Source organism: Anopheles coluzzii, chromosome 2 (genome assembly GCF_943734685.1).
Source record: "Anopheles coluzzii chromosome 2, AcolN3, whole genome shotgun sequence".
In the NCBI taxonomy this organism is placed as follows: domain Eukaryota; kingdom Metazoa; phylum Arthropoda; class Insecta; order Diptera; family Culicidae; genus Anopheles; species Anopheles coluzzii.
Genome location: NC_064670.1, coordinates 69,328,614 through 69,351,036, shown reverse-complemented (window position 1 = coordinate 69,351,036; position 22,423 = coordinate 69,328,614). Strand labels below are relative to the sequence as shown.

Sequence of the window (22,423 nt, the reverse complement as noted above, 5' to 3'; positions counted from 1 at the left end):
TGCGATACTGGCTAAAATACTTGTACAACGTATTTATTGATTTTTGAATTGAAAATAATTGTTTTTTAATTGAAAATAATTGATGTTTATACAAATAATCTCAAAATGCGTGTTTGAATTTGCAAAACAATGCGAAAGGCCTCTTTTTTGCGCTTGTTAAAAATAACATCGGTGCGGTGAATCAACAACTTTTGACAGCTAAACTGCATCTTGAGCAAGGTATTATAAATGACAAGGTGAAGTTGTTCAGAGCAAAATGACATTTCTCGACTTGACTTATCTCTTCCGCAGGCTCCGGTATAAAAATCGGGGAGGGCTGGTGCGGGGTAATGAAATTTGTATGAAGAGAGTGACAGATGTCCCCCACAATGTCGCCCAGCAAAAACGATAAAAATCAACCTTCTAAATACATTATCCTTGATCTTGAGCGTATGAAATTGTTTTGCTGACATTCGATTCTGACTTGTAAAACCCTGTATTTTGTGGATGATATATACAGTAAAACAAATCCTTTAAAGTAATAGGTGGATGAAATTAAATATTATCCACAGATTATTATTCAGGTCGATCTGTCACACCGGGTGTTATAAACGCGAGACTCTTAGGCTGTCATGCAGGGACATGCAGAAATAAATTGCTCCTAGTTAATAATACATTGCTCGTAATCAAAAATAGATTATGCTAGTCAAAACCTATTGCGACGGTACAAAAAAAGTATGCCGCTAGTCTAAATTCAATTAAAAAACCAGAAAGAAAGTGAAATTATTTCTTTCCCGATGCCGGCTACTACTTCCAGACGACCAACTTTTGTACCGCGACGTATTTTTGCAAACTCTTTATTCTAAACAAACATTCTCAATTTTAGAACAAAATCAGGAGCAACTGTGTTTGTAGCGGGTTTGTGAGTTTTTCACAGACGAAACAACCCAACTTAGCCATACTTTCGTGCTAAAACATCTATCAAAGAAAGAGTCGCCAAACATTGTTACTAAAGATTTTTTGGGTCGTCTAGACATGATAATGTGGTATTACATGATAATTCTATACATCTAGCAAGAGGATGCACCCGCGTTTGGATGCGATGATGAAGTATCATCACTTTGATTTGATTGACTTTCATATCGGTTCTGCAAGGTAGATAATGCGGATAGAAGTCGATTGTTTGCCGCATCTAAAGCTGCGATTTGTTTCCCTTGAGCTTCAATTACACGTTGTTTGTGAGACAAAACTAAAGACATTTTGTATTGCTCTTGTCGCAGTTCTTCCTCCATGGTCAGCAATCTGAAATCAAAATGAAAAAAAATCGTTAGATTTTTGGCTCCTTTAACATGTTGAGTGCAGTAATGTTTAATGTTGAATGTCTTAAGTCTTTTTAGGCCATCCACAAAGACAAAGGAAGCGTGGTAGGCCCAAATTGAGATGAAAGGATGGCGTGGAAGCGTCCGCCATTACGGCCGGGATAACGGCTTGGTAGACGAAGGCGCAAGACCGTGAGCGGCTTCGGACACTCATGAGACAGACTTAGACCGGAAAGCAGTTGTAGCGCCGGATAAGTAAGTAAGTAAATAAGTATGTAGTAAGGTTTTGTTTTATGACATATTATTTTAGCGAATTTAGAAAAAGACTATTTTCTAATGAACAGTTTTGTTACCCATTTTGTAATAATAATACCTTACACTGGCATTGCCTATTGGTGCATTTTCCTTCTTCTTTTGCCCAGACTCTCCAGCTAGCGTACCAGGGCGTTTCGAGTGTACTAGTTACAGTTCGGCTCTAGAGCTCTGAGTGAACTGATGTGTTTAGAGAGAGAGAGAGAGCGATCAAAAGTGTAAGTCTAATACATCCGTCATGGCGTCAGGAGGAGCTTCGCTTAGAGTGGACTTCTCGAAGATGGCTGAGAAACCAACGTCTAAGGAAGTAATGGACTTCATCACTTCAAAACTATGCTTAGCACAAGAACATGTGAGTCATATTCACCTACGAAAAACATCCATTTGCGCCTATATCGACGTAAAAGACCATTGTCTGAACCAGAGACCAGTCTCTGAAGATTGTGGAAGAACACGATGGTAAGCATGCCCTTTTGTGTCAAGCCACACAAGTATTCATTCTCATATTTTTTATTTTTTTAGTTTCTTTTGGTTTATTTTATTTATTTTATTTTCAAACTGCACGACATCTCTCCCCGAATTGCGGTTGAAAAAATTAAATACCACTTTCAACGCTATGAGAAAGTGCTCCACATCTCTAAGGATGTTGGAAAGAAGAAAAACGGGCTTTCAGTTTGCCAAACGGACATCGCTTGGTGAGAATTGTGATAGCAAAACCTCTCCCTTCGTACATAGGACTACAAGATGAATCCACGCTGGCCACACACAGAGGTCAGAAACCCACATGTAGATGTTGTGGGCAACACGTAAACCACAGTATAACGTGTAACTTAAATCGCCGGCTAATAAGTAAAACAAACGACATTAACCATCGACTATAGGGACTGATAGGGGACTGATAGGTCGCGGGGCTACGGGGCTTTCTCAAGCTGGGAAAACATTCTCAAGCACTCATTTAAGTTTCTCAAGCACTCAAAACTTGTTCTCACACGCGAGCTCGTGGCCGTTGTCATTTTTTCTCATTCTGAGAAACTGATAAAGCCACTCAAGCTTTATTTGGAGCTTTAAATAGAAAATATGTTTTTGATCGCATTTTTTTCAGTTATAAACTTTGAATACATTTTTAAAAGTGATAACCGAAAAACAAATAGCACAATTGACTATATTTCAGTTAGCCGATCGCTGCATCGTCAACATTCTCAAAGATTCTCAAAGAATCTCAAACCGATTTTGTGCCGAATCAACAAACGTTTAGAACGTAGGTTTCTCAAAGGCACTAATGAGTGCTTGAGAAAATGAGCGTTGAGAAACCCCATGGCCCCGTGGCCATACATTTGTGACACGTTCCCTACATAGAACATCTTATTCCATTCAAAACGGGCAAAATTTAGTTCCAGTTCTGTTCCCACCTTGTGAGGCAGAACAGAAATGGAACAAGGTAACCGAGCTGAGAGTCACTAACTTTTGCTGAGTGCCCCTATCATTATCAGTGAGAACAAAGGAAATTAAGCACATTCATATCGGTGTTCTCTCCCCCTTCTGCAAATTTAGGTATAGGAAACGTTATGTGTAGGGAACGTGTTACAAATGTATCAGTCCCCATAGAACTCCCTCCCTGCGAATGAGATACCCGGCCAGAGTATAGACTCCGTTCGCCGCGACACCCAATCTGCACTCATTTGCACTCATGAGATAGTGACGGCGCTGAGACCCCAAATTTTGAGTGATTCAGGCCGAGGGGTATGAGGAAGCTTGAGGAAGCAAGGAGAAACGCACTGCGATGAGAGTTCGCATTCTGTTTTACACGCGCGCTTCACTAACACCAATACAAATACCGTGCTTTGACGAGCCGTCTGTGAATGTGTGTGTGTGTCTTCTTTCAGCGAGCTCAACTTGGAGCTGCTCGTCACATCGTGTTGTCTCGCTTATACTGCAGCATCGAACCATCGCTACGTATGTCGCCCCCCCTCCTACCCAAGCGAGTCAACACGCTCGAAAGTAGCAAGGAAAGTAGAAATGAAGTAGCCTTCTACTTCCCCTTCTACTTTTGTTGCTTAAAATCAGAAGAATGTAGAAACATGTGGTTTCCAGGAAAGAGCAAAAAATGAGTTCTTGAGTGTACACACACGCACACGCGACGACTCACGCTTACACGTTCTTGTTCTACGCCCCTCCCCCTTCTCACTCGCCCCACAGATCTATTTTTAGATCATCACACTTCCATCGACGGCGGTCGATGTGACGATGTGTGTCGTCGCGTGTGTGTTGTCGATTTGGTCAGAAAAACTTTTTCTTCACACCAATCTCTGACATGGAGCGTCGGCGTACCGATTGAACCATCGCGACTTTGATCAATGCGCGCGGTTAAAACGACCTTTTGTATTGTGTTGTACGTAGCGTGCGCGCCAAAATTTTAAGAGTGCGCGGAGAGTGATTGTGGTTTTTGGGGGTGGGGGAATGAGATACAGAGACAAATTTCGCTGTACATTAACACATACATTCTCACTGCATGGGTTGAACTGCGAATGCTCAGTTCTGAGAGAATATAATCGAGCGCTCGCGCATGAGTGCAAGCAAGCGCGGTATAGAGGATAGAGGGAGACAAACGATTATTTTGCTCCAAGCTTTCTACTTTTGTCCCGTTGGGTACGAGTACAAAACCACCAGTACAGCGCGACGCTTTGTCGGAGATGGTTGTGCGCGTTTTGTTCCCGCGCTCAGTGTTTGTGCGTTGGTGCGCATTTCGTCAAAGTCTCATGCGCTGGTGTGTTTTGGTGAAGTGTGAAGTAAAAAAACAGTGTGCACAGACGCACATGCAGTGCGGACATCGACAGGTAAGGATCCATTTATTCACAGATATGTGTTTGCTGGATGGAGGTCGTACTTAGCAGGACGACGACATGATGTGTGTTTTTGTCAGGTTCTAAATGTGTGACGAAAGTTTACATTAAGTTTCAATAAAGTGTTTAATGTAACCAAAAATGACCGTGTTTGTGTTTGCTTTTAGAATTAGTGCGCATTTGCGATCGTGTCTATTCATGAAAAAAAACGAGAAACGAAAGAAACAACTATCTTTACATGTGTTCGTAGCATGGATCGAAAGAACACAAACACATTGAGAACTGCAGAGCGCACCGTGCGCTGCGGGTGGGGTGGGGGAGGGCTCGCGTGATTGTGTAACTCATTGGTCGAAGAGACACTGTATTTCGACAGCGTCACTCAAATCACTCAAAAAATACACTCATTTTGCCGGACGGGCATGGTCTGGCCGATCAACATCCAGCAATAATCGGCCGTATCGGGGAGCTCGTTCGTTCCCGGGAACGTTCGCCGCGACGCTCATTTTCACTCTTTTCATAGCCCTCTATTGTCAAAAATTAGAAAACCGTCTAGGTTTTGTACTGCCCAATCTGGTGTTACAACCCTGTCCACTCATGAGCGACGAACGTTCTTCGACGAACGAGTTCCCCGATACGACTGATAGAATTGTTCGGAATTATGCGTTGACATGTTCGGTTATACTGTAGAGCTGTCACTTTCGTACCCCTTGGACTGCAACATGCATCATTCTCATCAAAAGGTAAATAAACGGTTTTCAAAAAAATAGGCTTATTTCAACTAATTTATGTATTAACACCTTAAGCGCCGCGTCATATGATTTCAAATGACGGCCCCCGAAAACCCTGTATTAGAAAACGCTAGAGAGATTCATGACTACATACCAAACATTTTTTTCATACCAAACAACAGCTTTTCTCAACAGAAGAACAGATCTAAGACTCTAATTTTACATGTTCTTCTAGAATTCCAGAGAATTGTGAATTAAATCGAACTATAACAAAAGAACTAACAATGAAAAACATTTACGATACAATTCGAAATTCACCAAAAAACCGTAGCCCAGGAAAGGATGGGCATTCAGGGAGATGGGCTTTAATTCTCTTCTATGCCCGATTCATACTTCATAAGGTCCGAATAGAAATGACAATGGCCAATTGAGGGTTTGCGTCACCCGAAAAAGTATTTATGGCGACCAATAACATTTTGACGATGCCGGATGGGCTAGGTAAACCCTGTATTACTCACAACAATTTTGCAATCCTTAGTTGAAGTCATTCATTAAACGCCAATTTACGTTTCGCCCATCCATGCTAAGTTGCACCACGTTATTTAAAAGAGCTGACATTCTTTCTGTACACTATTTCAATTAGTTAAATACATCAATAGCACCAGTAAAATCCAAAAACCGCTGACCCTAGATAATGGCTTTCCTCCTGTTCGTTATTTACGTTCTAAAATCTCACACTGCAATCCATCTGTTGGCGCTGCGACACTTAATTTCATGTTTCAATGTTTCAAACCAATTGTCAAATCCAAGAGCTTTGTATTAGTGCAAAAAAGAGCTATGCATCGACCTTTATCCTATATGGACTATGATTATGAAATAGGGAAATTTTGTGCGTCCTATCTCTAGCTTGGCAGCAATTTGGCTGTCCGGAATCATTGTCTTAAACAAATTCGCATTAGCACCTGGTATTGAGGAGTAATGAACGGCCATAGTCTCCAGAGCGCAGAAAATTTCTTGCATAGCACATCAACCGTTGTCGGTCAAAGCCTGCTTGTAGCACTAGTGGGCTGGGCTTTCAGTGACTTATTGATTTACCCATAGCAGAATATAGGACTGACATATATGGGAACACGGCCCATTTGGGGCTTGAACCCATGATGGGTATGTTGTTAAGTCGAACGAGGTGACGACTGTTCCACGAGGCCGGTAAAAAAAAATCAGCTCTTGTAATTTTCTCGTTTAGCATGTAGCTGTTCAAGACGTTGGAGACTTTGGAGCGCTTATTATCTGTGAAGGTGGAAGAAACTAAAGCTGTGATTTAGGTAGCCACTTCATTGGAAGTGGAAATAAGCGACGACAGGTGTTTATCAACGATTTTATCTGTAAAAATAATGAAGAATAAAGAAACTGTGCAAAAAATACACTATTTTTGCGTACATAGCGCTACACCCTTTTATAAAACCATATTTAAACCTAAGCTGTGGCATCTAACGATGCGTTACCGCAGGGCTTCTTGAACATATCAATAATATGCATCTTTGTAAAAATTAATTATTTTAAAAATATAGATTTGTTTGGAACGCCCTCAATTTGAACCAAAAGCTATTTCAAGGCTGTGCCATAATAAACAAGACGTGAAAAGCGTCTTGATTGCCATTTGCCTTTTTCAATTTTTCATGTAAACCATGAATTTGTTTATCACAATATTAATATGGCTGACACATATTGGACGCACAAATCAAAATCATATAAATAAAAATGGATTCCATTGTCTTAAGATCAGAAGAACTTTTTTGATCACAACTTCAGTCGATTTGTAGTGCTATATGTATGGCTAAGATAGTTTTGAACAGCACATAGCTTTAGGAAGCACTTGTGCAAACTAACAAATTTAAATATGCAAACTATGCAAACTAACAAGATATAATGGCGGAAAACCGTTTTGCGTTAATAGCATATCTCAGCTAGAGCCTGTACAATTTGTTCCAAGTTACCTTCATTCAAGACATAATATGCATTCAACAAGATCTGTTGATCTTGTTTCCTTAGTCTCAAAAAACAAGTTTTAAAACGTGCTTAAGAATACGTTTACAGGATGTTTGTTGCAACCATCTTATAAGTTTTATAAGTCAGTGTTATATGCGTTGTCAGAACGTTTTAAAAGATTACCAACGTTAAAGATTACCAAGTATCTTCAAAAACAAAGTAATTCGCGAGCGCCACATTTGTTCTCGATGCGTATTTTGGACAGGCAGCGCGGTCGCGAGCTAACTTTGACTTTCTCACTATGCAAGTTGGTCTTGTTCTTCTACTCGCGAGCTATCTTGTTCTTCTCGCTACGTATTGGCGCACGTACGACTCCGATCCAACTCCTACTATTGTTAGTCCGATTCCGACTCCGGCAAAATGGAACCACTAGATCCGCCCGGAATCAGAGTCGCCCAGAGTCGTCCGGAGTCGTCCGGAGTCGTCCGGAGTCGTCCGGAGTCGTCCGAAGCCGTCCGGAGTCGTATGGAGTCGTTCGGAGTCGTGGAGATTATCACTGAAAAGCGTGATGGACGTTGTCTGTTTTGTTGGGCAGAACTGAAAAGCATATTGATTGTATTAGTTGGAATAGTCTGAAGCCATCCGGAGTTTTCGGGGCAGTCATGAGTATTCCCGAGTCGTCCGGGTTCGTTCGGAGTCGGCTGGTATCACAACCGGCTGGAATCTACGATCGGACTATTCGTTCTCGAGATATTACGTTCGCGATACCAGCTATCAGCCGGCATAGTGAATAAATGAACACATTTCAACAGCCGTTTAAAATTCATTTTGGTTTAACCGAGTTCATTTGTTGTTCATTCCTTTTAAAAGAAACGATCGTCAAAACAGCTAACGACTGTTCGATATCGCATATAGACAAACACAGGAGGGAATTTGGAGCAGTATAATTAAACGACTGTTAATTTGTATCGCATACGCTCTTGACAGACGTTTAACGACGGCATAGGACCAGTCGTCAAAATTAACAAATGAACTCAATACGTTCGCGATGCCAAATTCTAGCAATTTTTAACAACTCTGGTTAATTTTTAACGACTGTTAATTTATACCTTATCTTTCGCGATGCCAGCTATTGATGTTATTTTTTTAAAACGCGCACCCACTACTCTAACTTAGAATTCAAAGCAAAGTGAAATTGACAGGTTGAATTTGGCAAAGATGAATGATGAATATTTTAAGATCATTCTCATAAAATATTCATCATGTATTCTAAGATACATAATGATATAAATAATGATAATGAAATGTCGATGTAATGATATAAAAAATAATTATATAAACAACGTAGAAATATAACATAAATATAAAAAAATATATATACACCGGACATCTTTCCATTTAGTTATATATACATATAAAGGGAAGCGGCGTATATATTTATTTAAATATATATTTATGTACATGTTACTTCACTTTTAAGAATGTGAAATTTACAAGTTTATATTTAAAAAAATATCTTGAAAAATTGAAAAAGGAATAGAGCAAATTGTCTGTTTTACTTAATTACACTCATATGTGGATCACAAAAATTGAATTAATTAATAACACACGTGCATGTATATGCTTACTAGTTAGGTTATCGTTATACGCAAATTTTATAAATTACATTTTAATCATTACAGTGGAGCGCCGTTTATCCGGGTACCTATTATCCGGCTTTCCGTTTATCCGTGCTGTTGAGAAATGATAGTTCAATACAAAGATGACATTGCGTTCTGAGGAGGGTATTTGAAAAAGCGGTTATAAGAGCACATCGTCTTAACAAAAAACATTATAAGTCATGGCATATTTCAAATATTCTCAGTGGAAAAACATGAATTTAATAAAAACTGGGTTATTTTAATCAAAAAATAAGAAAATTTTCCAAAACCTAATGAGGAATTGATGATAAAATATATCATTTGACTAATTATTCGTGTTATTTGCTTATCCGGGCGATGTCAAGTCCCGAGAAGCCCGGATAAACGGCGCTCCACTGTACTTAGTTTATAATTATCTTTCTGATAATTAAAAAAAAACACTGATGTTTGTTTTGTGGGCCGGTCTGGTGGTACAGTCGTCAACTCGTACGACATAACAACACGCCCGTCATGGGTTCAAGTCCCGAATAGACAGTGCACCCATACGTAGGACTGCCTTTCCTGCAATTGTAACAATAAGTCACTGAAAGCCAAGCTCACTCCACTAAGAGGATACAGGCAGGACTTGAGCGACAGCGGTAGTTGTGCCAAAGAAGAAGATGTTTGTTTTAATTTAAACCGCTTTGAAAACTTCAAGATACAGTCACTATCCGACATACGCTATCGTACGGATCCGAGTACAATAGCGCATCTCGAGTTTTCGTGTATAGCGGATTTCTATGGAAAGAGAGTTTATACTACTGGTTTCAGGGTCGATAATTTCAAAACAAAAATGTTTTCGAAAAATACTCTGAGCTGTCAAATTTAGAGGAATCGCGTATTGCGAAATCGCGTTTATCGGGTATCGCTTACTGCGGATGATTGCTCTATCTAACTGAACGAAGGTCATTTGCATTACCTGACTCAAAAGGGAAACCGGTTTTTGTCCAACAGCTTTCCGGCAGATTAAAGCTACGGAAAGCGTTTAGTTTTACGGTTTAACTACTAAATACATATTTTTAAACCACACGAATTGCAAGTACTTATATTCTGAAAGGATGTTTTGAAACTATTTACTTTAAAAGGCCGGGAATATAAAAATGCACAGAAATTAGAGAAACATAACATAAGCGCTACTTTGCATGACATTGCCAAAAACATTTAAAGATATGCCACACGTATAAATAATTATAAATTGGTACGATACTTCTTGCGTTTCGCGTTGCACTTTGTTTTGATTTGTTTTGCAGCCATGCAGTGTGTGTGTGTGTGTGTGTGTGTGTGAGAGAGAGAGAGAGAGAGAGAGAGAGAGAGAGAGAGAGAGAGAGAGAGAGAGAGAGAGAGAGAGTGTTTTTGTGTGCGTACGTGCGTGCGTGCGTGCGTGCGTGCGTGAAATACGTTTCTTCTCCCTCGATTGGCACGGGCATCGAATGGTCTCATCAGCAGCGGCACCAAATAAAATAATCCATCAATACACTGGTAATACTTTAAATCCCAAATGAACCAGCTTCTCCGGCATCGTCTCAAGGTCACACACAAATTAATAAATGCTAACACCCACCAATTACAATGCACAACCGCAATGCACATATATGAATCAACGCATACACCACAACACCCAATGAGCTGGCGGCGAAAGGCACGGGCTGAAGCTCAACTAGCAAGGCACTAAGGAAGGAGGGTGAAGAAGTGGCTGAAAAATTGGGACGAATATTTTTAAATTTTTTGACCTTATTTTTTGCTTCGCCACCTAAAATAGTTCGTCCATTTCGCCAATAGAGGGCGTCAAACCTGTGCAGGCCTGCGCAGGATTCGCTGAAGTCCTGCGCAGGAAACTGCTCGAATTTACGCAGCGGGTAGCCACAGGCTGCTAGACTTCCCCTACCTCAGTGAACATGTATGTTTGACAGATATTTTCTAGTAGAATATGCCGTGTGAGAACGCGGCTATTAAACGATTACCGTTCAAATAAACATACAGCGACAACGTGGCGCGCGACAAAAAGTAGCTCAATTTTGCAAACAGTGCTACTCGTATCGCACGACATTTTTACTTTATTCGAAATAATCAAATTATCTAGTTTGTTTACAAGTCAGATTAATACCAAACGCAAAAATAGATTTGAACACATTTTAACCTATTTTTGTGTGTTTTCAAATATAAAACAAGTTGGTTGACTGAGCCAAGTGAGCTACTTTGATCTACACGGAGTGAAATTTTGAGCTATTATTCGTCGCGCGCGACGTTGTCGTCTATGTCTATTTGAACGGTTATACTATTGGAACCCCTCATAGCGGGTATCTCGATTAACGAGTTTTCGCATAACGAGCAAATCTAAATGCTCCAGAATTACCTCTCTTAACGAGTAAAATCTCGAATAAAGAGCAATTTCATTTTTGTTCCCGATAAGAAATCGTGATCATTTCGAGAATTTCAATACTAAGAATCATTAAATATCAAGTTATTTCTAAAAAGGGCAAAATATAGGTGTAGACAAAACTAACTAAGATACCGAAAACGCCACCAATTTCCTGTACTAAAAATCCAGTTACATGCAACAAAGCAAAAGCACTGTCAGTTTGGTGGGTTGAGCTACACGGCCACAGAAGCGCTCACTTCAATGTTGTTGAAGTAAGTTTTTATACAATCCTTAATTTTATAGTTTTTATATAATTCATTTGCTCAACATCCCATATAACCAAGATACCGAAAACGCCACCAATTTCTTGTACTAAAAATCCAGTTCCATCAAACAAAACTAAAAAACTATCAGTTTGGTGGGTTAAGCCACATGACCACAGAAGCAGCCACTTCAATGTTCTTGAAATCAGTTTTTTATGCACGGGCAATTTATTTGCTCAACATGTTTCACCTGTGTTAAAATGTGATTTAATTGTGCAAAGGAAACAATTAAACGTGTGTGTTTAAGTTGGTTTGTTGTAAAACATTCATGTTTAATATGTGTATATGTGTGTTTGTTTACTTGCGAATGATATCTTCCATTTCGCTGGTCAGTGCATAGTTTATAGACTAATAATATTGCTGAAGTTGAAGTGCAGTGATGTAAGTGAATGAATTTTATCAATTGAGGAGTTAAAATATTGACCTTAGCCAACCCTTGACCAAACTTTTCCTCAAAGCATTTTTGGAAAAGGTGGGTTAAGTGTGGGCAGGATAAATACATCGGATCGGAACTGGCAGCTCCGATTGTTCTAAAATTTGGTGGGTTAACGACTGAATCGACCACCACAAACCCACGTGGGTTTGAAGTGGTTTTACAGTGGGTTAAGGACGATTTGGTTATTTGGGCATGTTTCACCCCAAAATGTGTTTCATTATGCAAAGGAAGCGATTAAACCTGTGGATTTCAGTTGATTTGTTGTAAAACATCCCAAATAACCAAGATACTGAAAACGCCATCAGTTTCCTGTACTAAAAATCCAGTTGCAGTTACAAAGCCAAAAAACTGTCAGTTTGGTGGGTTAAACCACACATCTGCAGAAGCGGCCACTTCAATGTTCAATTGCCGAAGTTATGCTGTGATGTAAATGAATGAGTTAAAGTAATCGATGTGTTAAAATCCTGTCCAGCATATTGACCCTAGCCTGCCCTTGATCCATCTTTTCCTCGTCAACATTTTTGGAAAAGGTGGGCCAAGCGCGGGCAAAGTCAATACATATGATCGGAACTGACAGCTCCGATTGTTCTAAAATTTGGTGGATTAACGACTGAATCGACCACCAGTAATCCACGTGGGTTTCAAGTAGCTTTACAGTGGGTTAAAGCCGATTTGGTTATTTGGGGAGGAAAAGTGTAAGTGACACATTACACTGTTTTCCGAGTCATTTTCTAATGTGAACGGCATTATGCAACAATCGCGAGAGGTTTTTTTAACAGCACAGCACTCACAAGTAATGACAGCTGTTGAAATACATATTGTAAGTTTTGAATAATGCTGTTCACACCGTACCGGGCAACAGTGTAATGCCCACTACCAAACCAAAACTCACAAAGTCATTCAAAAATCTAAAAAATCGGAGTGGGCCGTCAGCGCCTTGACTCCACGTCCAGATAACTCTTTTCAGATCAGATAGCGGAGCTAATAACTTTGCTGTGCTTATCGACAGGTGGAGTAAGCGAGATGGAGTATCAGTTTAATCACTCCATTTCCTTGCTTCTTATTTCACAATATTGGAGGCGCTTTTCGGCTACGGCCGTGGAAGTGTGCAGAACGTGTATTTTAGCGTTTAGTGTACCTTACTAAGAACCGTGTGTTTCACAAGTCTTAGGTGTATTGATGAGTGTGTTCTTGTATGCATTCTTGATCTACTTGCTCGTGAAGGCGAGAATTTCGATACTTAGAATTGTTCAATGCATTACTGTTGCCACTTGGAGGTTGTGATGTATATAATCCCTATATATCTGCACTTTTCTTGACCTGGAATCAGTTATTTCTTTTTTCATAAACATGTATTGAAAATAACCTCCCGCATAACGAGTGAGTCATTGGAACGGATTACTCTCGTTATGAGGGGTTCGACTGAATTTGATTGAAAAGTCAATCATACTTAAACTGATACGTACCTTCCTATTATGCTTCGAATTTTACTGTCGCTTTGCTGTGTAATTGCTGCCAGTTTATTGGCATTTCCTTCTGCTGGCTCAGACATTTCTAGTTTTTTCCGCATGGAGTCTAATGATGCCTGTAGTCTCTGAATTTCTCTCTCACACTGCTCAACTGATTTGTTTGCATTCCGTCGCCTTCTGGTGTCATTTTCGTGGAAAATATTTGTATGGGTTGTAGTAGAAATGCTAAGATTATGATGCTGCGCTGTGTGCTGGTTCGAGTTGAAAGTTTTCGTTTTTTCACTTTCGGTTTCGTCGGTAGAGCTATCTGACAGTGCTCGTGCACACTCTATCGATAGACGTCGATGAAAGCGGCTTTGAAAACTTTGATTTCTTTGATGGTTTGTCAAAGCAGTGTCGACACCGCTATTTCCAATGATATCCGATACATCATCCTTATCATACTGAAACGAAAATGTAATATTATTATTTGTTTATCTGTTTAAACATTATAGTTGTTATTCCGCATAATACAAGAGTCACATTCGAAACAACCCTAAATGGCTGAATACATTGGATGGATTGGTAATTGTTAGATATCATAGTATACAACGTTGTGTTGTTGCATCTACAGAACAATTTAAGTTGTTTCAACCATTTATTTAAAATCACAACAATAATATCATAATATCTCAACGAAAAAAATGCAAAAAATAACAATAAACGGTCAATACAAAATTGAACTTACCTGCATCAATGGATTAGTTCGCGGCATACGCCTGCATCCTAATCGACATCCAAATAAACCGGAAGAAGCTTGATCATAATCGTTACCATTGCTTATCAAAATATGATTTCGTTCTAAAGCTGATACGTTTCCCGTGGTTAACGAATCAATATCATTAAAGTTTTCTGATGTGGTATTGCTGACTCGTTCATCGTCGCTCGACTCACTTTGTATGCTACTACCACTTCTGCGGATACCATGTATAACTTTTCTTTTATGTCGTGAATGATGATTAGTTCGATTTATTCCAAAATACTCTACAGGATGTGCTAAATCGTTGTGTTCATCAATTCCAAGGCTGGTGCATTCAGTTTTTTTGCTTGCAATCGGACTTTTACACGGTGACAAGACATCGTACGAGATATCAACGTAATTGTTGTTTAAAATTCTGTTCACATTGCTTTGTTCATTTGGCGTTTTACGATCGTAATAGTGATGAATGGTTCCGTGTGATGTGACGAGCGGGTCGCTTTTATTGGATAGCTGCATGTTAATACTGGATACTGGTAAATCTGCTTTGGCGATTGCTTGATCATTCATGCATAATTTTTGACTTGTTCCTATATTGTAACCAATAAGGGTAGTTGTTAATTTACGTGATGGTGGTGCTCTATTAGTAACTAGACTATGTTGCTCGCCTGTTGATTCTACCGGGCTTGAGCTCGTCGATTGCGTAGGGATACTTTGATAGCCGGAACTACATATGTTCGAGATTTGACTAATAGACGCATTGCTACCGTTGGAAGCTATATTTGCTTTGGTATTTGTACCACATGGATCGCATCCACCACGGTTGGAAACACTTTCGCTAAACGAAGTTTGATTTTGTTCATCAGCATAATTTAACAAATCTTCCAAATCTTCTAGACTCATTGGCATTTTGGATGGGTTGAATGTTGTTGTCGACTGACGCGGTACAAACGAAGATATTGTTGTGATATTCGAAGCTTTCAGCGCAGGTGCTGGGTAGATATGTTGAGAATATTGCTGTTCTCGATTTGTATCATTGTGCGGAATACCCAAATTAAATGCATTCTTATCCAAGTCGCTAAGATTAGAGCCTGGACTTGTAAGACGTTGATGAGACCCTTCTTGAATTCGATTGTTAGCGATGTAATGACAACACGATATGTTTTTTAATAATGGCGTGGGACTTTTCCTGTTTATAGGATTTGTGGGATCGATGTCAATTTGGATAAGATTCTTATTGATTCCATTTAACCTTGAATTTCCGTTGACTTCGTGATCGTACCCTACCGAGTTACTGCTCTCTGGATAAGTATTTTCGCGAATGGAAACGCTTGTCGTATAATTGTTATAACGTGGTAACGTATTGGCTCTAATATCACCTTGTAAATTATTCGATTTTTCTTTTTCGTTTCGCAAACTGTTCGTCATCAGGCTGTTCACGGCACCGAAAGATGTAGCTCCTGTAGATGAATAAGTCCGTAAACTACCACTACAGATGATGTTCGAGCCATATTGGCTATTGAAATTAAGCTTGCCCATTGCACATATGTCGTCATTTTTATCTGTGGCATCTTTGTCCAACTGTTTTGTGTTATTGACTAATGAGTTAGTAGAAGTACTCGTAGAATAATGCAGAGAAAAACTAGATGAATGTGTCGACGGTTGAAGAGTATTTGACGATTGTACGGTACATTCGTTTTTGAGTATTTTTGGGTTTCTCTTCGTGGAATATTCTTTGGATGACATGTTGGCGGAACCAGCACTTTGAAGAATGTCTTCTTTTTTTGATAGTAAGTTTTCTTTGACCTGAACAATGTGCGGTTTTCCAGTACAATATTGATCTGCATTTAATGTTGTGCAATTTACTTGCTTGCAATGCGTAATCGTCGCAAGAATCGCTGGTAGTGGCTGAATTTCATGTTGTTTATCAGCTGGTAGTTTTAGCACTATTTCGTACAGTAAGCTATGCAAAATGGACAACTGTTTACCCTGATCGATACATCCAGACCAATCCATAAAATTGTCTGGATTACTAAAATTGGAGCACGATATGTCGTAAAGAAACTGCTTCATACGTGGTGCTTCTTGTTCCAGAAAATCGTTTAAAAATTCCATAAAATTTTCTTTTCCTTGAAAGCGTGTGAAATTTGCCAACGTTTGGAGTGTCTTGGCAACAAGGGTCAAATTTCGTGTTGCACGCGCTGATGGAAGCTCATTAGTGATGTTAAACAAGCTAGGTGACATAATGGCTGGACATAAGAAACGTAGAAATATAGAAGCGCTTATTAAATTGTCTGCCATGTCTTCGCGATCCAAATCATGTAATCGTTCACGAAATGTTGCAAAACAATCTCGTAGCTGCTTGGGAAAATTCTTACTACTCTCAGCAATTGCTATCCACACGGATTTAACAGTTCTTCGAAGGGCCTGCTGTTGACGCGATAACGATCCATTCACTTTTGTTGGATCTACTTCGCAATCTCGATCGGACGCAATTATTTCCGCTATTGGAATAGACAACGTGTCCTGTAAATATTGCTCTCCGATGAGCTTAAGAAACGCTTCCATACTTTTTGTGGCTAAAGAATTGCCGCGAAACGTTAGTCTTTGATCATCCACTCGCAATAAATCTAATGCAACCACATCAGACAAAAATATGGCAGCCATTCCTTGAGAATGCATTTGAAGTACCAATGCTTGTCCAATATCTTCTTTTGCTTTAACTCCGATGATTGGTTCAATAACTTCGCAAATTTTTTTGTAATTTTTTTTCAAAAATTCGTGAAATTCTCCGTAGACATCCAATGGCATAATATCAATCGATTGGTATCGACATTTGATTCTAAGTGTTGGTGCCGGTTCTTTGGATGGGCTTTTTATTACGTTGTCCTGTTTCTCCATCAAAATTTGATACCAATCTTCGGAAAAAGTTCTCGCTGCAACTTTTTCAATGGGAATGACTACCGATCCAACAAGCACATGTTTATCTTTTTTTTTCTTCTTTTCTGCTTCTCGATACACATTTACGGTGATAATGCTTGCTTCTGGAATATCTGGAAAATCGAAGTATTCACCCCAAAAAAGGAGATCTGCTCGCAATTTGACGGATGTTCGACCGTACAACGTTTTATCGATATATATCTCACAAAAGTAACGCTTTTTTGGTGGCAATGATTTTGCTTCATAAACCCACATTTTCAATGAATTATCTAGTCGTCGCCGATTGTCTTTGTTTGGAGAGATAGATTTACGCAAGCTATGTATCCATATATCACGTTCTTGGCGTGTCCCACAGCTGTAATATCGCTCTTCATGCGAAATACCTCGCACTTGAAAACAATGGCGCCTGCCAAGGACAGATGAATGCACAGGAACCACTTCGATAGTTCCGATACAAGCTAAATCAATGTTAGACATTACTACGTGAGTGGATAGCAGACTTTCGTGTGACCTAGAACCTCTGATACCTCCTTGTCCACGTTTAGAACGTTCTAATTTAATTACAGATTTAGTCCGTTTTAAAGGAATAGATCGAAAGGATCTGAAAAAAATATATATTAAGAAATAAGAATTATTGTTCAACAACAATATTTGTACTACGTGAATAACCTTTTAGAGAAGAAATTTGTAAATCTTGATGTTGACTCTCCCTTTTGACCCATAACAGGTGTGCTAGGTGCTGATCCTCGACGACACGCCTTTTCATACGATGTGTCTGAAACACAAAGAAACAACATAAAAAAATCATGTTTTTTAACGTATTAAATTATAAGGTAAGATAAAATAACAGCTGAATAATAAACAATACAGGGTTTCGAATTATATAAGGCAGTAATTAAAACACTTAGGGGAATGTTACAAGCATGCAGAGGAAGTTTCCAATCATCTAGGGGAGTGTTGCAATCGACTAGGGGAATTTAGCAAGCGTACTGTGGAGCTGTCGCCAGACTGTAGGTGCCGCCGTAAATCCCTTAAAATATTTTCGTTAATTTTACTAATTTTTGATGTTACATTATGGCTCAGCAGCTGGATTTATTTAGTTTTGTCATGTGTACAGCTGAATGCTACACGAAAAAAACTTTTAATGATGTTTTTGAGAAAACATCGTCTGTATCTATTCGATGCTTTTTACTCCGGCACCCACAGTCTGATGACAGCTCCACAGTATGCTTGCAAAATTGCCCCAGTCGATTGTAACGCTCCCCTATATGATTGCAACCGATTTGCCGATTGTCCCTACTGATTTGCACATTACCCCAAGTTATTGAACTATTCCCTTATATGATTCGAAACCCTGTAATTGTAGAATACATTGCTTTTGTAAATCGAATTGTTTAAAACAAAAAAAGTGCAGTAATCGCAACACTATTTATAATTTGCTTAAACTTTCTGCCGCTGTTTCTTTTTCTATGTAAAAGGCACGCGATTACGCGACAGTGATTACGCATCAGGGTCCAGTTTCTTGGTCCTCTGTAATTATGAGAAACAATTACTGAACCTTTATATCAAAATCGTAAAATCAAGCCATCTTCCCTGTTTCTATGTGATGATTTACTAGCCAAGCGCAAAATTGAAAAATTCCCAACAGAAAAGAAAAAAGAAGGAATATAAACAATAAATTTGATAGTAATAATTGCAATACTAATAATAATAGTAATAAGAATAATAATAATAATAATAATAATAATAAAATAATAATAATGATAATTACAATAATATTAATAAATTAGAAAAAAAAAACCATCTTCCCTATAGACAGTAAATAGCTGTTTGCGACTCGCGAGCCATGCTTTGTCGAGATCAAAGGAAATATTATAATTAATTTTCATTTAGCATAAGGAATTTGAATTCATGTTGAAGTGTCCAGGCATACATCATTGAACACAGATGGTGAAACCTCTATACTTAGGGCTTACTATCCTGCTATGGATAAATCACTGAAAGCCAAACTCACTAATAGTTAAGGCAGGCCTTGGCCGACAATGGTTGTTGTGCCAAAGAAAAAAGAAAGAAAAAATATAAAGAAAAAGTAAAATATACCTCAATAGATCCAGGTAGACAACGGTTGTTGTGTCAAAAAAGAAATAGAACACGTCATTATACACACGTCGTTCTCATCAATCAATTCTAGATATGAACTCATGTTTGCGTTTAGATCACGAGGATTGACTCAAATTTCTTTAAAATATAAGAACAAGTTTCATGTTTACCTGAATGTACAGCGTTTTCTTCCACTTTCTCGTCTTTACATAAAATAAAGATATCTCTTATCATATGATCTAATTGTGCAGGTTTTTCCAATATACGGCATAGTCGATCGTATTCTAATTCTTTGACTGGTATTCGAAGCAGACTTGTGTTACAACCGCTTTGATCAACACATTTAGAAGTAAGGCTTTTCAGCAATGAATTGCTTCTCGAAAGTTTGGTGGAATGGGTTCGGCGTATGAAACTGATAGATTTTGTAGGACTAATCATATAATCCATGGCAGGTGCGGGTAGTTTAGAAGATAGTCCTGCAATGCTACTCGATTTTTTACTATCGAAAGTGCTGTTGTTCCCAATGCGTGATGAGGAATGGTGTAAGAAAGAACTCTTCGGTGGCATTGAATTCACAAGAAATAAATTCTGTGGCAACGTCTTAGATTTGTCTTTTGCCGTTAGTATTGAATTGTCTGACATTGTATTGGACTGTTCTCTTCTAATCAAATCACATACGATTCCACTGCGGCTTGCGAGGTTTTCTACCGCGATACCATGATCCTTTGATAGATTGGATAAGATGTTGCTTCGGCTTCGAGATTTTCTCAACCGAATCGGTGTTGACGTATTCGATTGAAGGCGACAAGAAGTTTGTTCCTCATGGCACTTTGTTTCGTCATCGTCTATGTTTACACTAGCGTTCAAAACCACACCATAGCGTTTTATTTTGTTTTCTTGTTCACTTTTACATGCCGCATGGTCCAAATTGTCATTAAATGAATCATTCAAACTCCAAGCAAAGCTACATGCACTCAGGTCCGGTTGATAGGTGCTCTCTATAGAAAAGTGCTGGATATTCTGCGTGCACTCTTTTTCAACAGAAACTGTGGTTTCTGCGATCTCATGTATACTTTCAATTTCCTCAGATGTTTGGGTCAATGGTACATAGAATGTTGATCTTCGGCGAGAAGATTCCGCGGTGGACGGGAATAATGCGTCGGAAGCCATACGTAAAATTCCAAAACTGAATTAACTTCAATCTTTTCGTTCTGTCAATAATTATGATAATGTATTTCGATTTTATTCAACTAACATTTGTTCGTTTTGTAAAACAAAGGATTCCTGTTGATTCAAACGATTCTTATAAATTGAATCCAACATTTATGTTCGACGATAATACAATTTATTTTTCGTTTTAAATCATGTATACTCTGTTCGCGGTTGCATATGCTTAAAAATAAAACAATTTTTTTTAAATCGATTGAAATGATCGACACCCAAAGTCACCTAACATGATGAGTGCTATGTATTCAACTTGAATTGGTTTAGCTGAAACTGGAACACCCACACACATACAAACACACCCGCACACGCAAATACACACAACCACACACACCTACACACACACACACACACACACACACATATATATATATATATATATATATATATATATATATATATATATATATATATATATATATATATATATATATATATATATATATATATATATATATATATATATATATATATGTATATATATATATATATATATAGTGTATAGCCTACATCATCAGCAGACTTGAGTCATGGATAATGCGTAGTTGGTCAATGAAGCTCCACACAAAACAAGGAATGCAATGCACAACACGTAGTATGTATAAGCAGTCTCTATCACGGCATATCTTTAAATATTGATAATTGGTTGTTTGATAAAACATTTACTTGTATTCACTGTTCTAACAACGCATTACGCACAACAATAGTCATATATTGTATTATTTGTAATACATTACGCACAACAACTGACTCGCGCACCAAGTATGAAGTTTCTCTTTCTCTAAGCTAACTGTGAGCATTAAGAAAGCAATCCCAACCAACAAAAGTGACATGCTATCTTGCTTTAAATCGTATAACTGTGCGTTAAGTAGAGCAAGACAAAATAGTTCGTTTGCTGAATGGGATATGCTTTCGTTAGCTATGCTGACATATTTCTATCGTTCTCTCCGTTTCTCATTTCAATTACAGGCGACCCTCGAGATACGACCACTTGACTTACCATGATTGCACGATTTTGATTTTGACATTTAAAAGTAGTCATTTAAGCGGTTATCACACACAGCTAAAACCCAAATAGCCAGTTCGAACTCTATAGCTGATTTGGGGCTGTTTAGCGAAAAATCGTTCCAATGTTGAGCTTTGCGGGTGATTAAGAGATGAAACGGTACTTGATGGAACCATAAAGCTTTTTAACAAGTACACGGTACTCTTTGAAACTTTGCGGCTGATTCCCAAGCGCAACAGCTTAAGCTTAACCGTAAAGTTGGCAACCAGATTTACACACGTAAGGCCGAAAATACACGTAGCGGAACATGGGGCAAGTGTGCCACCTTAAGCATTTCAAGTTATAACTCACTAAAACGTGTTTTTCAAAAGCCGATTTAAATCTCATAACCATTTTACATCTATTTCCTCACTTATAAATGAGTTTCGCTTGAAAAACGTGCAAACAAAATTGTTTTTGAAGCGTTTTATAAAGGGTCCAAAAAGACGTTGTTTTTTGGGCTATGGGGCAAGAGTGCCACTCGTATGGGGCAAGACGGCCACCTGGTTAAAATAACCGTATTTCTTAGATAATTGGAAATTATTACGTTTGTACCACTAATGTATGTATTCCTACATGTCTTAAGTCACCAATGAACCCCTTTTCATCACAAACTGTATCGCAATATGGGTTGTTGCTGGTCTGTTTTTCCGGAGTAGAATCCGCTCGTAAAAGCGCACCATACCGCAGCACGCTACAACAATGTTTACATTTTTGACAGCTCGCGCCTATGAAAGATGGTGGCACACTTGCCCCAAACAGAGATGGCACACTTGCCCCAAAAGTTGTAACTTTTTTGAAATTGAATTTTTCAGTGACAAAAAGAAAGTTTTTTTCAACTAACCCCACAAAAAATTTCACGTTTTCTCAGCTATACGGTGGTGTAAATATTTTCTCGGTTGATTGTTCGCATGATTTTTGAGAGCTTATTTGGTTGAATTAAAAAAT

The 22,423-nt window shown here is 38.6% G+C and overlaps 1 protein-coding gene across 3 annotated transcripts; it reads right to left on the bottom strand.

Annotated features, from left to right (window-relative positions):
- Positions 1–820: 820 nt before the first annotated feature.
- Positions 821–21,273, bottom strand: LOC120947736 (ras GTPase-activating protein raskol). Of its 3 annotated transcripts, none has more exons than XM_040363352.2 (5): positions 21,172–21,273; positions 17,776–17,881; positions 14,158–17,707; positions 13,428–13,873; positions 821–1,281 (listed from the first exon to the last, which is right to left on the bottom strand). In XM_040363352.2, the coding sequence occupies exons 2-5, from the start codon at positions 17,826–17,828 to the stop codon at positions 1,050–1,052; spliced, it is 4,281 nt and encodes a 1,426-aa protein (XP_040219286.2). In that variant the 5' UTR covers positions 17,829–17,881; positions 21,172–21,273; the 3' UTR covers positions 821–1,049. The 3 variants fall into 3 exon arrangements, with proteins under 3 accessions (XP_040219286.2, XP_040219283.2, XP_040219285.2); XM_040363349.2 differs by having other exon boundaries at positions 21,097–21,237; XM_040363351.2 differs by lacking the exon at positions 21,172–21,273 and adding an exon at positions 19,207–19,344.
- Positions 21,274–22,423: the final 1,150 nt, after the last annotated feature.

What these genes read in the sequence shown, in the direction of transcription:
- LOC120947736 (XM_040363352.2), bottom strand. Translation starts at nt 17,828, where the DNA reads ATGGGTCAAAAGGGAGAGTCAACATCAAGATTTACAAATTTCTTCTCT. An exon ending in ACAAATTTCTTCTCTAAAAG is followed by an intron (nt 17,708 to 17,775) that starts GTTATTCACGTA and finishes TATTTTTTTCAG; the next exon opens with ATCCTTTCGATCTATTCCTT. An exon ending in GAACTAATCCATTGATGCAG is followed by an intron (nt 13,874 to 14,157) that starts GTAAGTTCAATT and finishes TTTTCGTTTCAG; the next exon opens with TATGATAAGGATGATGTATC.